This window comes from Piliocolobus tephrosceles, chromosome X, assembly GCF_002776525.5.
Source record: "Piliocolobus tephrosceles isolate RC106 chromosome X, ASM277652v3, whole genome shotgun sequence".
In the NCBI taxonomy this organism is placed as follows: Eukaryota; Metazoa; Chordata; class Mammalia; order Primates; family Cercopithecidae; genus Piliocolobus; species Piliocolobus tephrosceles.
The window spans coordinates 3,467,694-3,481,950 of NC_045455.1; the positions used below are offsets into that span (position 1 = coordinate 3,467,694).

The following is a 14,257-nucleotide window of genomic DNA, read 5'->3' on the forward strand; positions in this document are numbered from 1 at the left end:
CAGCACACGGGTGTCCCCCAGCACATGGGCTCCCCCCAGCACATGGGTGCCTCCAGCACACGAATCCCCCCAGCACACCGGTGGCCCCCAGTACACAGGCCCCCCCAGCACACGGGTCCCCCCAGCACCGGGTCCCTCTAGCACACGGATCCCCCCAGTACACGGATTCCCCCAGCACACTGGTCCCTCCAGCACACAGGTCCCCCCAGCACACGGGTCCCCCTAGCAACACGGATCCCCCCAGCACACGGTTCTCCCCAGCACATGGATCCCCCCAGTACACGGATCCCCCCAGTACGTGGATCCCCCCAGCATATGGGTCCTTCCAGTACACGGGTCCTCCCAGCACATGGGTCCCCCCAGCACACAGTTCCCCCCGGCACATGGGTCCCTCCAGTACATGGGTTCCCCCCAGCACTCGGATCCCCATAGCACACGGGTGCTCCCAGCACGTGGATCTCTCCAGCAGAGGCGAGCTGCTGCTCAAGGCCCATGAGACACGGAGATGGTACTTGTCTTCCAGAGAGAAGGGGCAATGGCTCTGGGCTCAGCCTTCACTCCGTGCTCCTGGGAGACTCTAACCAGGCTGAGTCCCTACTGAGCAATGACCACAAACCTCTGAAGAAGGAAGAAGGGTGGGACCCGGACCCCAGAGACCCTGGTGGAAGTGCAGTAGGGTGGCCTCCAGGTGTTTGGAGGATTTCAAAGGCACAGATCCTCCCAGGCCTGGTTGGTGGAGTCCAGCTCGTATCTTCCTTTCTGTGGCCAGGCAGGGTGGCCTGTGCCCCTCGTGCTGTTACGTGCCCTTATTAGGAGCACAGCCTCTTCTTAGACCCACAGTGTGCAGGGGCCTTCCATCCTCCCACTTCGCAGTGCTGGATCTTTCGAGCCTCACTGTTGAAACAGGACAGAGGGGCTGGGTGCGGTGGGGTGGATACACAGCTGAGACCCTGCTCACACAGTGGAGAGACCCTGCACGCACAGTGGAGAGACCCTGCACGCACAGCCGAGACCCTGCATGCACAGTGAAGAGACCCTGCACGCACAGCCGAGACCCTTGCACACACAGCCGACACCCTGCACACACAGCCGAGACCCTGCACACACAGCCGAGACCCTGCACACACAGTGGAGAGACCCTGCACGCACAGCCGAGACCCTGCACACACGCACAGCTGAGACGCTGCACACACAGCCGAGACCCTGCACACACAGCCGAGACCCTGCACGCACAGTGGAGAGACCCTGCACGCACAGCCAAGACCCTGCACGCACAGCCGAGACCCTTGCACACACAGCCGAGACCCTGCACACACAGTGGAGAGACCTGCACGCCAGCCGAGACCCTGCACACACGCACAGCTGAGACGCTGCACACACATAATACCGCCTGCACTCAGCCTCCTGTGCCTGCTCTGGAAGCTCTTCGGCGCAGTCCTCCCTTGTGGTCCAGGCTGCTTCCTTCAGGGAGTGCAGAGGCCTTCAGAGCAAGCGTCCTTGCGTGGTTATGAAGCTCTGTGTCCCTCCCCTTCCCTTTGTGTTTGCCTTGAACCCACTGGCCCAGCCCTCAGGGATCAGATCTGGAGGGCACCTTGCTTGAGGATGTGCGGACCCAAGGCCAGAGAAAGTGTGTCCTGGGCCAGGGTGTCAGTGGCTGGAGTGAGACACGCCCAGGCCTTGGCTCCCAGCCCCCCACACTTCCTCACAAGGCCCTCCCAGCTCAGTCTACAATGGCTGTTTTCTTGGGATGTCAAAATATGTGGAAGGTCCTGCCTGGGGCATGGTGCCTTGGGAATATGAGCCTCGGACTTTCAATGCCATGTTCCAGTTGCTGCCCTGTCTTTCCTCCCCTAAAGGTGGGCTTGGTTGATCGGGCTGCAAATGGTGGATGCCCACGGGTCCAGGACAAGCCTCAGCCCCACCTTTTTTTTTATCCCCCATCCAGATTTTCCCACAGGGAGAAGGCATTGGGGCCTGGCATGCTGTCTCCTGGGAGCTGGTCTCAGTTAAGTGAGCAGAGTTGGCTTGTGCCTGCTCTCGGTCTGAAGGTGGCAGGCCTGGGACTGGTCACTGTCATCCCCAGTAGCACTTCCAAACCCTCTCCCTCAGCCTCACTGCATGGCGGCCTCGTTCACCAACCCCTGTGTGGCGGGCGGCTCCCATGGCCAGGGGCGAGTTCTCCCGGCTTCGAGGGAGGCGTGAGAGCCCCCTGGACAGAGTCCTCATCATCTGAATGCAAGAATTCCTTTCCCAGGAATCCTGCAGATAAAATGGATTATTTTTTTGAGTGTACAGTTAAGAAGAAGCCAGCTTAAGGCAAAAGAATGGGTCCCACCTGGAGGAGAAGCGGGGTCCTGTCCCATGTGGGATGAAATGGCCTCTGTAGGAGTGGCTCCAGCTTTAGGGCTGGTTTATGCCATCACGGGACCCACATCTTCTAAGCGGGCTCCACCCCATCCATCTGCCCTTTGTTCTTGTACTTTGGCCATGAATGGGAGGAGAAGGTCCCTGAGTCACCCCTGCATGTGGCAAGGTCCCCTCAAGTGTGAGTCTGCAGGTGGGGTGGGGGAAGGGGACTCCTGGGCGTATTTTAAACTCGGGAAGACAGTAGTCCCCTCCTGCCCCATCTCATGTGGCTTTGCAGCTGCAGCCTCTCATCTCTAAGTGTGTGTTCCTGGCCTCTGAGAAGAACCTAGTTAATTAAAATGGGTTTGTACAATGAAATTGTGAAATACCCCTCGGGTGCAGGGACTCCGGCAGTACGCGGAAATGACCCCACGCTTTGAGGCTTCTGAACGGCGCAGGTAATGTTATGTGAAGTGCCTCGGTGCCTGGCACGTGGTCGATGCTCAATGGTCGCTGTTTGTAGGAAGTCAGCCCAGTGTAGAGGTTTGGCTTGAATGCCCCCTGAGTACACGTGTTATCTTGTGCAAGTTGATTTGCCATCTTTGGGGAAAATCTCTTTATGAAATGGGGTATATAGTGCCTACTTCACAGAGTAGTGGGAGGCAGGAAAAGCACCTGGGAGAGCACTTTGCAGAGGGGCTGGCCCACGGGAGGAAGATGACTGTCCTCTTCCACCTCCAACCCCAGCAGAGTGATGTCACCATGAGGAAGCCACTAGAGAAAAATGGCCAGAAAGCAGTGATTTTCCCTTTTTCAGTAATGGCAGAGAGAAAGCCAGCTTCGCTTTAAAGCACATTGCCTTGGGGCTGGGCGGGGTGGCTCATTCCTGTAATCCTAGCACTTTGGGAGGGATCACTTGAGGTCAGGAGTTCAAGACCAGCCTGCCCAGCATGATGAAATCCCGTCTTTGTTAAAAAATACAAAAAAATTTAGCTGGGTGTGGTGGTGCACACCTCTCCCAGCTACTCGGGAGGCTGAGGCAGGAATGAATGGCTTGAACCCAGGAGGTGGAGGCTGCAGTGAGCCGAGATCCTGCCATTGCACTCTAGCCTGGGCAACAGAGCCAGACTCCGTTTCAAAAAAAAGGCACATTGTCTTTGTGACATTTCGTTTTTCATCTCCCTTGGTTTTGGCAGAATTGTGAGAAGTGTCTGATGGGGAGGTGTAGGAGCAGGAAAGGTGCTTCTTTTCTGGGGAGGGTGTACGTGTGCCATGCGCGCCACTGCACAGCTGCACACACGTGTGTCAACATCGGAGCCATAGCCGCCCCGCACAGCTGGGCACAGGCCGTGCAGGAGACACGCCACCCATGAGCCACTCTTCCTCGGACACTGTTCAGCCTTGAGGACCTTGCTGGGTGCTGGGAACAGCAGGTCATCCTTAGAGAGGAAGGCTGAGGACTCAGAATGGACTTATGGATATTGATTTTATACTTTGGGTTGTTATCCGATACTATCTGACTTTCTTGTTCAGATGGCTTCGTCTTGGGTCTTAGGGAGCTCTTTCAGATGGCTCCCGTGTCACTTCCACATATGTCCATTTGGGGTTTTATTTGAGCACTTCCTTCCTTTCTGCCACTACAAGATGTTCCAGTCTCATCGTCTATATTTGCTGCCCCAGTCTCAGAATCAGCCATCTCCCCGAGGAGCCTCGGGTCCTTTTATTGGAGAAGAGTGTTAGAAACCCAGATCTGGGGCCAGTGTGCTCACTGCTCCTGGGGGGCTGCTTCTCCCAGGCCCTCTCAGCTGACAGAGCAAAGAAATACATGCATGTGTACCGACCCCTGTATAGACACATACCTACCCCTATATAGACACATACCTACCCCTATATAGACACACATACCTACAGATATTTCTTTATGCGACTATAGGTGTCTATAATAGGCTAAACCTGAGTTCTTCTGATATCTCTGACTCTAATCATTGTGTCATTTCCCCACTTGGCTGTAAATTCTCCTCCAATAAGAAACACGGCTCCCACTGACCATCCACTTAATTAATGGTTCAGTTTTTGTTGTTGTTGTTTGTTTTTGGAGACAGAGTCTCTCTCTGTCGTGGGATGACAGGTGTGAGCCACCGCGCCCAACCAATGGTTCAATTTTAGCATGAATGTGGTGTCAGAACTGTTCACCAGTGCTCCTGCAAGAAACAACTTTATCCACTAGAGTACAATGCTGTGTGCAGTTCTCTTTGCCTTTGGTCTTAGAGACGCCACTCATTTCCAAATTACTCATATTATTAACAGCACCTTTCCCCTACTGGCTTCAATGAGCTCCTGACACTTCCGCGGTGTTTTCTTTTTAAATAAGTGGATGGCCCTTTTCCAGGAAGGCAGCCTCAAGGAAAAGCCACCTCCAGGTGTAACCAGAAACACTGAGTATTTCTCAGTGGGGAGGGGGAGGACAGCCTTACGTTTTATTGTCTGAGCTGAACTTACGCTGTATGAATACAGACAGCTCATAGATATTTGTCGCGTGGTGGCTCCTGAGTCTGCAGAGTGAGGTTCTTGCTGTACCACGTGTGGGAGGTGAGGATGCTGTTCCCTTGTTGCCTTCAAGACATCTGCTTGGGTTTGGTCTGTCACTTTAAGATCCTCCTGGTAGCTCGTGTTACCCTTCCCTCCCATGTCTAGCATGTCATGGAATTTACTTTCCAAATCATTCTGTTCCCTTCCCTGCACTGTGCATTTGAAATCATAGTGCTCAACCTCAACACATTTAGAACTCCCAAGTTGCAGCGATTCTCTACCTCCTTCCTCTTAGGTCCTGGACACGTACGAGTGCATACATGCCTGCAGCTTTAGGAATGTTCACGTGTAGTGACTGATCTGATTCTCTTGACATCACTCTGATACACAGGTACTTTGATGCATTTTACTGGAGGCCAGCTCACTGAAGCAACCCACCCAGGCCATCCTTGCCAACTTGCTCTTCTTGGATGGATTAAAGGCTGATGTGCTCTCCAGGGGCTTGTGAATCTTCTGGGTACCCCTAGCCAGTCAGGATGGCTGCAGGTGCATCTTTATGCACATTCCAGCAGCATCTCTGCCAGGGGTGCTGAAAGTCACTGTCTGAAGCAGCTGGGAGGCAGAGGTGATTCTGACTTTGGGGCACCCACCCTCTGGAAAATGTGGAACATCATTAGTGGATGGTTCAAGCACGCTCAGCTCTCGGGGCAGTTATTCCTGGCACCAAGAAACTAGCCTGGAAAAATCTGTCTTATGCAACATGCAGGGCCCATGAAGGACAGAGCTCTGATTTTCAAGGTGCGGATGTCCAGTGGTTCGACTCCAGATGAGGCATCTCCACTCGCTGTACTTCAGCGGGATCGTGGGCTCCTTGGCACACATGTAGGGGTTATGAATTGTGATTGATTTATATTTTATAATCCACATTTTGGAAACCACTTTTGTTGAGGATCTTCGTCTTCTCATGTATTTTAGGTCTAGGGTGAAACATTTCTTTGATGTTTAACACTGGGTACTGACGCTGAAGTGTGACCGCCACACAAGGTATCCAGCCTACCCCAGGCGAGCAGGGGTCTTCAGGACCGCAGCATACTTTGTGGTTGCCTCCTTGGCAGTGGGGGTGGAGTCTAGAATGAATTGCTGCTTCCCAGCTTCTAGAGTTGCTGTGGTTGCAAGCTCTGGTCTCTTGATCACCGTCTCACATGCTCTGGGCCCACCGTTTTGCTACAGCTATTGCCGTGGTGACCAGCTATTGCCGTGGTGACCGGCCATGTGCAGGTGTGGCCTGACACACCATGTCTCAGCTCTGCCTGGTTCTCTACCACCTCTACCTGGCATCTGGTAGGAGCCCGCTCAGCCGTGCTGGTGTGTGGCGCACCTGGGAATGTGAGGGAATGAACACCCTCAGGCAACCCCTGGCCAGTCGAGACCACAGCTGATGGAGAACACTTCCCTTTCCAGGCCATGGCTGGACCATCTGAGGCTCCTTCCTTGGTGGATCCCAAGCAGGATCAAGCCTAAACTGTCCACAGTGGTAACCCCCTTATTCCCACATCCTTGAGTTGGCTTTTCTTATTCTTGGTTTCTCCCCCTCCAGGTCCCACTCAGGCTTCCCGAAATCACCTTCCCACATAGCCCTGCTGTGTAGAGGTCCTGGCCTTAGCCAGCTTCTGGGGGAACACGAGCTAGGGCAGCTGTTTATCTATTTCAAACATTATAAGGTAAGATACTTATTTCATAATGTGAACATTTTTCTTAGGAAAACTTCAATTTGAGATTGCATTTCAGAGAGTCAAACTCTGTGAGCTGAATCTCAGAGACTGTTTCTTTGAAATACTGAGCTTTGACTTGGGAAGTTATGTGGGAACTTTTTTTTTTGTAGACATGGAGTCTCACTATATTGTCCAGGCTAGTCTCAAACTCCTATGCTTAAGTGATCCTCCCACCTCAGCCTCCCAAAGTACTGGGATTACAGATGTGAGGCACTGCACCCAGCCTATGTTGGAACGAATTGAATGACTTTGGAAATACATTTGTGAAGTGCCCTTTCTCCAAATTCCCACAAGTACTGGTTGGGGTGTTTTTATTCTCTTTTTTTTTTTTTTGAGATGGAGTTTCACTTTTGTTGCCCAGGCTGGAGTACAGTGGCACAATCTCAGCTCACTGCAACCTCTGCCTCCCGGGTTCAAGTGATTCTCCTGCCTCAGTCTCCCGAGTAGCTGTGATTATGGGCGCTGGCAAATTTTTATATTTTTAGTAGAGATGGGGTTTCACCATGTTGGCCAGGCTGGTCTCAAACTCCTGACTTCAGGTGATCCACCTGCCTCAGCCTCCCAAATTGTTGGGATTTCAGGTGTAAGCCAGCACGCCTGGCCTGGTTGGGGTGTTCTCTGTAAGCATTAGTGAGTTATAAACACATTCCCTGAGAAATGGCTGCAGTACCACGAATGGGTTCAACTCTACTGAGATGGATAAAAACAGCAGCAAGGGTGGACGCAGTGCCTTGCATTCATCAAACGTTTTGCTCTATGAACAGGATAAGATTAAGGCAGTCAGCAACTTGGGGTTTAAAAATATTCGAAACCAAGTTTTATTTTATAGTCGTTACACAGGAGGGGGTAGTCAGAAGAGCACAGCTCACCCCCAGCAGTGGAGGGGTTAGATCTCAGGGACAACGTGGGGCAGTGGGGACAGCACCTCCGACCCTATGGGGTGTACCTTCAAGTAGCAGAGCTGACAATGACGCCTAGAAAGGTCTCCACTTCCACCTGAGTTTGGCCAAACCCAATGGTCTATAGGGATGTGGCAAAAGAATGACCGACTGCTGTGTGATTATCAGTGTTTTTTACCATAAAGAGCACAGTTTTGCCTTGAAGATAATTCACATCAACGGTGTTTGGGAGAACGCAGAGCTGGCGTAACACTGGTGTAGACAGCAGGGCCAGGCCCACCCACAGGGCCCTCATGTGGGGACGGGTGCCTGAGCCCCTGAGCCCCTCGAGCCTCTGGCCATGGCTGGCTGCCTGTGTGCTGTTGTCTCGTCTATCCCACCCCGAGAAGTGAGTTGAACAATGTGAGTTGTCTGTGGCATTTGAAAGTGCAGTGGTTACATGGGTGTGTGCGAAGTGGTTAGCGGTGCCTCCAGGCGGGACATCTAGCAGGGGTGACGGGGGCCAGGGTTGCTCCTGGGTTTTTATGGGCAGGGCTTGCCCTGCAGGGGTCCCGAGCGCTTGCACCCGCTCACTGACAGTGGCTGGCAGGTCTAAGTGCTGCTGCTGGATGCAAATTCCTTTGGTAGACTTTTTTTTTTTTTAAGAAAAAATAAAACCAATTTTTGGGTTGGCACCTGAGGTAATAAGTTAAGAATAAGCACCAAAATGGCCCTTCCTGGCACGCGCCGGCTCACAGGTTCTTCATGCACACCTGGCAGCGGCTGATGTGTGTGCGGATGAGGCCGGCCTTGAGCGTGTCAGCGGAGGGCGAGCCCTGGAAGCTCTGCTCGGGAATGGTGGTCAGCCAGAAGCTGTACTTATTGGCGTAGTAGTGGCAGGTGCCGCGGCCTCCGTTGCACTCGATGAATGGCGTGGCGCGGAAGTCCTCCAGGCAGCTGCCCGGTGACACCAGTGACTGGCCGCCGCCTTCGTCTCCCGCCGCCGTGTGCTGCACAGAGAGGGGGCAGGACAGGGTTAGGAATCACAGGCTGCAGGTGGCACGGGGTCAGGGCATAGCCCTCTTCTGTGCGTGTGTTTTTACTGAACAGCAAACCATGACCATCCCCCCATCGGTGTCAGTACGGACCCGCGGCATCCTCACGAATGCACCTTCAGCAAGAGGGGGTTGGTGAAATACACCCGGGCCCCTGCAGGAGGCAGCCCCAGGCACTAGGACGTGCTGCGGAGGCAGGTGCGTGGACACCAATTCGCAGCCAGGCTGGCCGTTCAGTAGGAACTAGAGCAGGGACAGCAGGTATGCAACTGATGACATTTCAGTAACAAAACAAACCATCTGCCTAATCAACCATTCAAAGAAAAACACCTGGCAGAAGAGATCACACAATGTTTACTCTTTTTAAAAGAAAAAAATAAAATTAAAACGTAGGCTAGCATCTGAGGCTAGTAACTTAAAAATAATCACCCAACCAGGCCTCCCAGCCCCTTCTCTGAAAATGCTGATGATCAGGGAGGAAAGATAAGTGGTTTTAGTTATTTTTAAAAAATCCGTACTTGCTGATTTTTCACAATAAATCTGTATTACTTGTGTAATTAAATAATTTTTTTCAGTCAGAGGTTGTTAAATCATTAGTTGATCCTGAGGCTGGCTGGGAGCTGGGTGAGGTCTTCAAGGGAGCCTTATTTCTGTTTTTTTCATTTTAAAGGTCTACTTTCTGTTGCGTCAACATGTTTAGCCTTTATGGAAGTGCATGGCAGGCCTCCTGGATCCCAGAGTTTGTGTATAAGTGCCATCTGGCTTGGCCGAGCAGGCTTTGAGTGGTAAGTGGGCTTTGGAATCTGTTTACTTAGAAGAGAAATATCTCAGTTCAGTTTGCAGAAAAAAAGGGCTGTACTGTGATGTATTTGGGCAGGGGCCCTCGTTTAAGCTTTCCTTTAAACATACACAGAAACCAAAAAACCTTTAGAAAGTGTTCTGCTCACAGAAGGCAGAAGCCTGTCCAGCCCTGAGCTGCCTGCTCTTGTCTGCTAATGAGCAGGGAATAAGAAGTGGAGACGTCCTCCCGGGCACCTGTGGCTTCACTGTGGCCTGAAGGAGCCGAGGCTGTGCTGGGAGCTGCCCAAGGGAGACACCTGGGACTCCCAGCACGAGCTCAGAAGGGAGCGTGATGTGCGAAGTCTTAGAGGCTGGCACAGCCAGGTAAGAGCTGAGTTTGCTGCACACACGCACAAGCATACACGCGCACATACACACACAGTGTACACTCATGCACACACAAATGCACGCATGCACACCCATGCATGCACACGCACACGCAGTACATCCTTGTGTACACACCCCTGTGCACACACGTGCATAAGTGCACACAGTGCAGGCACACGCACCCTTTCCAATGTGCTCCTCTCAGTGGGCAAGCCTCTGCCTTTGGTACTCACAGCAGCTCGTATATCTTAAGAGAACTGCCTGGATGAGAGGCTGTGACCTGCAGAAGGGGCTGTGAGGCCTCCAGATTGTAGCCAGAATTGAAAAAAGAGGAACTAAAATAATGGCCAGCTAGATACTGGAGCCTCCACCAGACTCGCTTTGAGAGAGGCCACTGAGGGAGGGAGGAAAATGGCTTTTGCTGCTGCAGTCTGCATCCGTGGCTCTGCCCTTGTCCTCCCTCCCACATGGTGCTCGCTTGTAGGGAATGCAGAAAACGCATCCTCTGGGGCCACCTATCCTCATGGACAAAAGAAGGGTGAGCCGGGTGCTCGCCTCAGCACTGTTCTCGCCTTCTGTGCATCCACTGGGGACAGTGGGGCAGTTGCTCTCAGCCGAGCTGTCCTCTCCTCTCCAAAGTCAGCTCTCATTATGCTGAGATACCAGCAGCCCTAGTGGTACCATATGCCTGTCACCACACGGAAGGGATCAAAGACTATGTAAAGCACAGACGAGGCACACAGCTGTCTTGGTTTAGGTCCTGTCTCCTAGACAGCAGTCAGGACACATCTGGAGGGGCACATCTCCAGTACACAGATGTGTCTGCTCACTTACCCATCGTCAGGGCCGGTGGGGACTTTCTGTTGTTCTCAGAAGTCAAGGTACTTCTGGCCCATCTGTTCTGACCCCTGCATCTGTCAGCAGGGTGACAGCAGCCATCTCAACCCATGCCTTTTGGGGATGTCAAGTTCCAGGCTTGCTGAGGCTGTTAGCCATTTATTAAAGCAGAGAGGTATGTGTGCAGAGGATAATGCCTGCTTATCTTGTGACAGTAATTTGAAACCTGATTGCTAACAGAACAGGGGATGCCTGGCCTTTTTGGATACTGTGTAATCATGCCCTTCACAAGAGAGAGGCTCATTTATTTTGACTTTAACAATGGGAGTTAAAAAAATAGAAGCAACCAAAGCTTACTTCCTCCATGACACAGGGGCACCCCAAAGGTCACTGTGAAACAAAAGAAGGTTGCTCCAAAGTCACCTTCCATGATATGCTTCTGGAAAGGTAGAAGTTGTGCCTGTCCCTGCCCCAGGATTTAGTATCCTGTTGCTCCAACTTATCATAGCAACAACACTTGTTAAAATGCCAATACTGTTTGTCTTTTCCTTCCTTTCCTAGAATCTGGACTTTTTTTTCCTGTTTTGAAAGATTAGCAATCATTATGTAATTTATATTTTGTGTATATATATATAATTTATGAAATATTTAACATGCTGGGCATCCGATCCATGTAGTTGGAGTGATGACAGTTATAATGCCTATAAACTCAGTGGAAGACCCACTGTCCTCAGCGAGACTCTTTTCTCCCTATGATAGTATACAGATAGATGGTCCCCGATTTACCATGGTTAGACTTCAATTTGGAGTTTTGACTTTTTGATGGTGCCAAAAGCAATATGTATTCAATTCACTATTGGATTTCTGGTGGGGCCACATCCAGATAAACCCATCATAAATTGAGAATGCACTTTCAACTTAACGATATCTTCATCTTACAATGAATGTGTCGGGACGGGACCCTACTCCAAGTTGAGGAGCCTCTGCTTTAAGAGGTAATATTGCAAGAGAGACTACGGTGCTGTGGTCTCTTCCCTGGAGATGAAGCTAAACCTGATCTGGCCAAAGCTGAGAGTTCTCTATTTCATACCCACAGGCGATCTGCCAGGGTGGGTGGCACCTTCCCAGGTCCTGGCTGTGCACCTTCTCCTGGATTTCAAAGTACATAGGCTCTCCGTTTTATACCCAAAGGTAGTCCAGAATTTTCCTCATGAATATATATCCATGTTAAGCCAGGCAGTTAATAGGTATTTCTTGAAGGTATTTAAGGTTCCAGACAGATTCTAAATAAGATCAGGATTCTGGAGAAAAGTCTTCTATATATTTAGACTTTGGTAAACCCAAAGCAGCTGTACCTTTGGTGTTGGTGTTATACTAGTAAGACAGATAATAGGCAAATTCGTCCTGGTTACACTCCTTACGAAGGCCTGGTGGCAAATTAATGAGCCCTTTCTGGGTGGGGGAAGCCCTGTGCCCAGCATGTGGCTCAGTTAGCAAAGTGTAAGCTGTATTCCAGCTCCCACTCTCTCCCTGGGCCAAGTGCCCTCGTGCAGTGCACACCCTCAACTGCCCTGACGCTTCTTACAAAGGCAGCTGTTCTTGCCGTGTCCCCAGCCAGGGTGCGGTTGGGGGGGGGAACTGGGCAAATGCCACATACCATGAGGAAGGAATATCCGATCCACAAACTCCGCCACCCCGCCGGGCAGTGCGGAATGGAGACGTCTTGACTGTGGACGGCGATGGCGACGGCTGGGGCCTCACACACGGAGCAGCGGCTGATGTAGGGCTTGATCTCATCCTCGGCCACAGGCATCATGGGCAGCGGAGCAGTGGTAGAGAGCCAGTAGGACTTGTCGTTCCGGCTGGCGTAGTAGCAGACATCACCAGGGTTGCAGTACAGGAAGGGCATGGTGCTGAACCGCGCCAGGCAGGAGCCCGCCAGCCCTGCGGAAGGAGGGGTCATGAGATCACAGTGCAGTGTGGCTAGAAGACACACCCGCCAGCCCCAGCCAGGCCCGGGAGGCTCTGTGTCACCGACTTGCCCCAGGACACCTGGCGGAGTTCAGCCAGGCTAAGGCTTTCCAATTTCTTTCTTTTTCTCTTTTTGATCAAACAGACTACACTGGCATTTCAGAACAGCTCTGTTCTTCTACAAGTTCTCACACATACTGGGCCAAGCTGGATCAGCAGGGAGTGGCGTCTTCATGGAATAGCATTTTGGGTGAGCCTTACCTTAGTGGGGTCTTAACGGCACTGGCCCCAAGAAAACTCTGATGGTACTCGAAGGGGTCGCTCTTTGACCCCAAGGAGCCACCCCAGAAGGAGCCCTGGCCCCTCTCCCTTCCATGTAGCCTTATTGCTTCTAGAGATGAAGACAGCCTTTATCTCCTGGCCACGGTGAATGATGCGGCCACGCAGGTTTCCCTCTTCACAGGGACTATGGAAAAGCTCAGACCCAGAAGTGCAGCCACCTTTAGCAGACATGCCTGGGCTAGGCCTGCCTCCTTGGCCCTGTTCCCAGATCTATTCTAGGCCCTTATCCTTGGCGGCCTTTGCCTCACTGTTCTTTAGAAACTCATTGTGGAAGTGGGGCGCACAGGCAGGAACGTGCTGGCGCCGTGAGCCAGCTGCATGCTTTCCGGGGGCAGAACACCTGGTGTAACCTGCACTGAGGAGGCAGAACACAGCCAGTGTCCCGGAGACCCTTCCCGTCACCCCCTCAAAGAGGACCTCAGACTAAGCCACCTTCACTTGTAATTTGTGTGTGTTGCGTTTTCTGTATTCAAAGTCACATTAGTGCCTTTTAAAGGCTTCCTTGAATAAGAGCATGCACACGTGTCCGTGGGTCCGTTTTCCTGGGGTCCTGTATGGGAGAGTCTTATACGAACCCCAGCACCTTATGGCCCCTGCCTGACTCCAAGTCTACAGAACTTGGGTCAAAAAGCAAGAAGGAGGTGAAGTAATTGGTGGTCTCCACTGGAGAGGGGTCAAGGGTCAGACGGGTCACATGGGCGCCTGCGGAAGTCGATACCAAGTTAAAAGGCAGGTCCCTGTGTTAAGGTCCTGAGGTTTAAGGGCTTTGTAAGGCTTCTGCTTCAAAGGCCATTTTAATCTTTCTGCACCTCCAGGAATGTGGGTGGACCCTTCATCAGGGGAACTGATCAGCCGTGAAGGGTTTGGGAGTCTCGCTGTGGCCCTTTGACCTTAGCCACTTCCAGGCCAGCCCTGAGCAGATCATGGGGGCCAGGTGGGAGGTACCTACCCAGGTCCTGGTTGTGTGCCTTCTCCTGGCCCTCGAAGTACAGCAGGCTGTACCCACTCCAGAGCTTGTTCATGCCCACCGGGCACATGGGCTCCTGGTCTGTCTGGCTGTGCTTCACCAGGAGGTAGCCAATGCTGACACTGCGGCCTGGCATACCGGGCAGGCCTGGGCTCCCCGGACGGCCTGGTGCACCTGCAGCCCGAGAGAGAGAGAGAGGGAGAAGGAGCAGCCCCCGTTACAGCTGCCCCACAGAAACCTCGGAACCCAGGGGTGCCCGGGCTCCCCGGACGGCCTGATGCACCTGCAGCCCGAGAGAGAGAGCAGCCCCCTTTACAGCTGCCCCACTGAAACCTCGGAGCCCAGGGGTGCAGGGCAGTTTCCAGGTGCGCCTAGAACCGTTGCTTTCCTTCC

At 52.5% G+C, this 14,257-nt stretch overlaps 2 protein-coding genes across 2 annotated transcripts in view; one reads left to right on the forward strand and one right to left on the reverse strand.

Annotated features, from left to right (window-relative positions):
• Window positions 1-12,300, forward strand: part of RAB20 (RAB20, member RAS oncogene family) — a 51,496-nt gene extending 39,196 nt beyond the window's left edge. Inside the window, exons 4-6 of the transcript XR_004228680.1 lie at window positions 6,473-6,596; window positions 9,251-9,365; window positions 9,530-12,300. The gene's annotated coding sequence lies outside the window, so the exon portion shown is untranslated. The remainder of the gene's footprint in view (window positions 1-6,472; window positions 6,597-9,250; window positions 9,366-9,529) is intronic.
• The window catches only part of COL4A2 (collagen type IV alpha 2 chain), a 199,989-nt gene continuing 193,173 nt past the window's right edge, over window positions 7,442-14,257 (reverse strand). The window contains exons 46-48 of the mRNA XM_023217645.2: window positions 13,847-14,038; window positions 12,242-12,528; window positions 7,442-8,535 (exon numbers count right to left, since the gene is read on the reverse strand). Of these exons, the coding sequence (XP_023073413.1) occupies window positions 8,278-8,535; window positions 12,242-12,528; window positions 13,847-14,038 (737 nt within the window). The 3' untranslated portion in view covers window positions 7,442-8,277. The remainder of the gene's footprint in view (window positions 8,536-12,241; window positions 12,529-13,846; window positions 14,039-14,257) is intronic.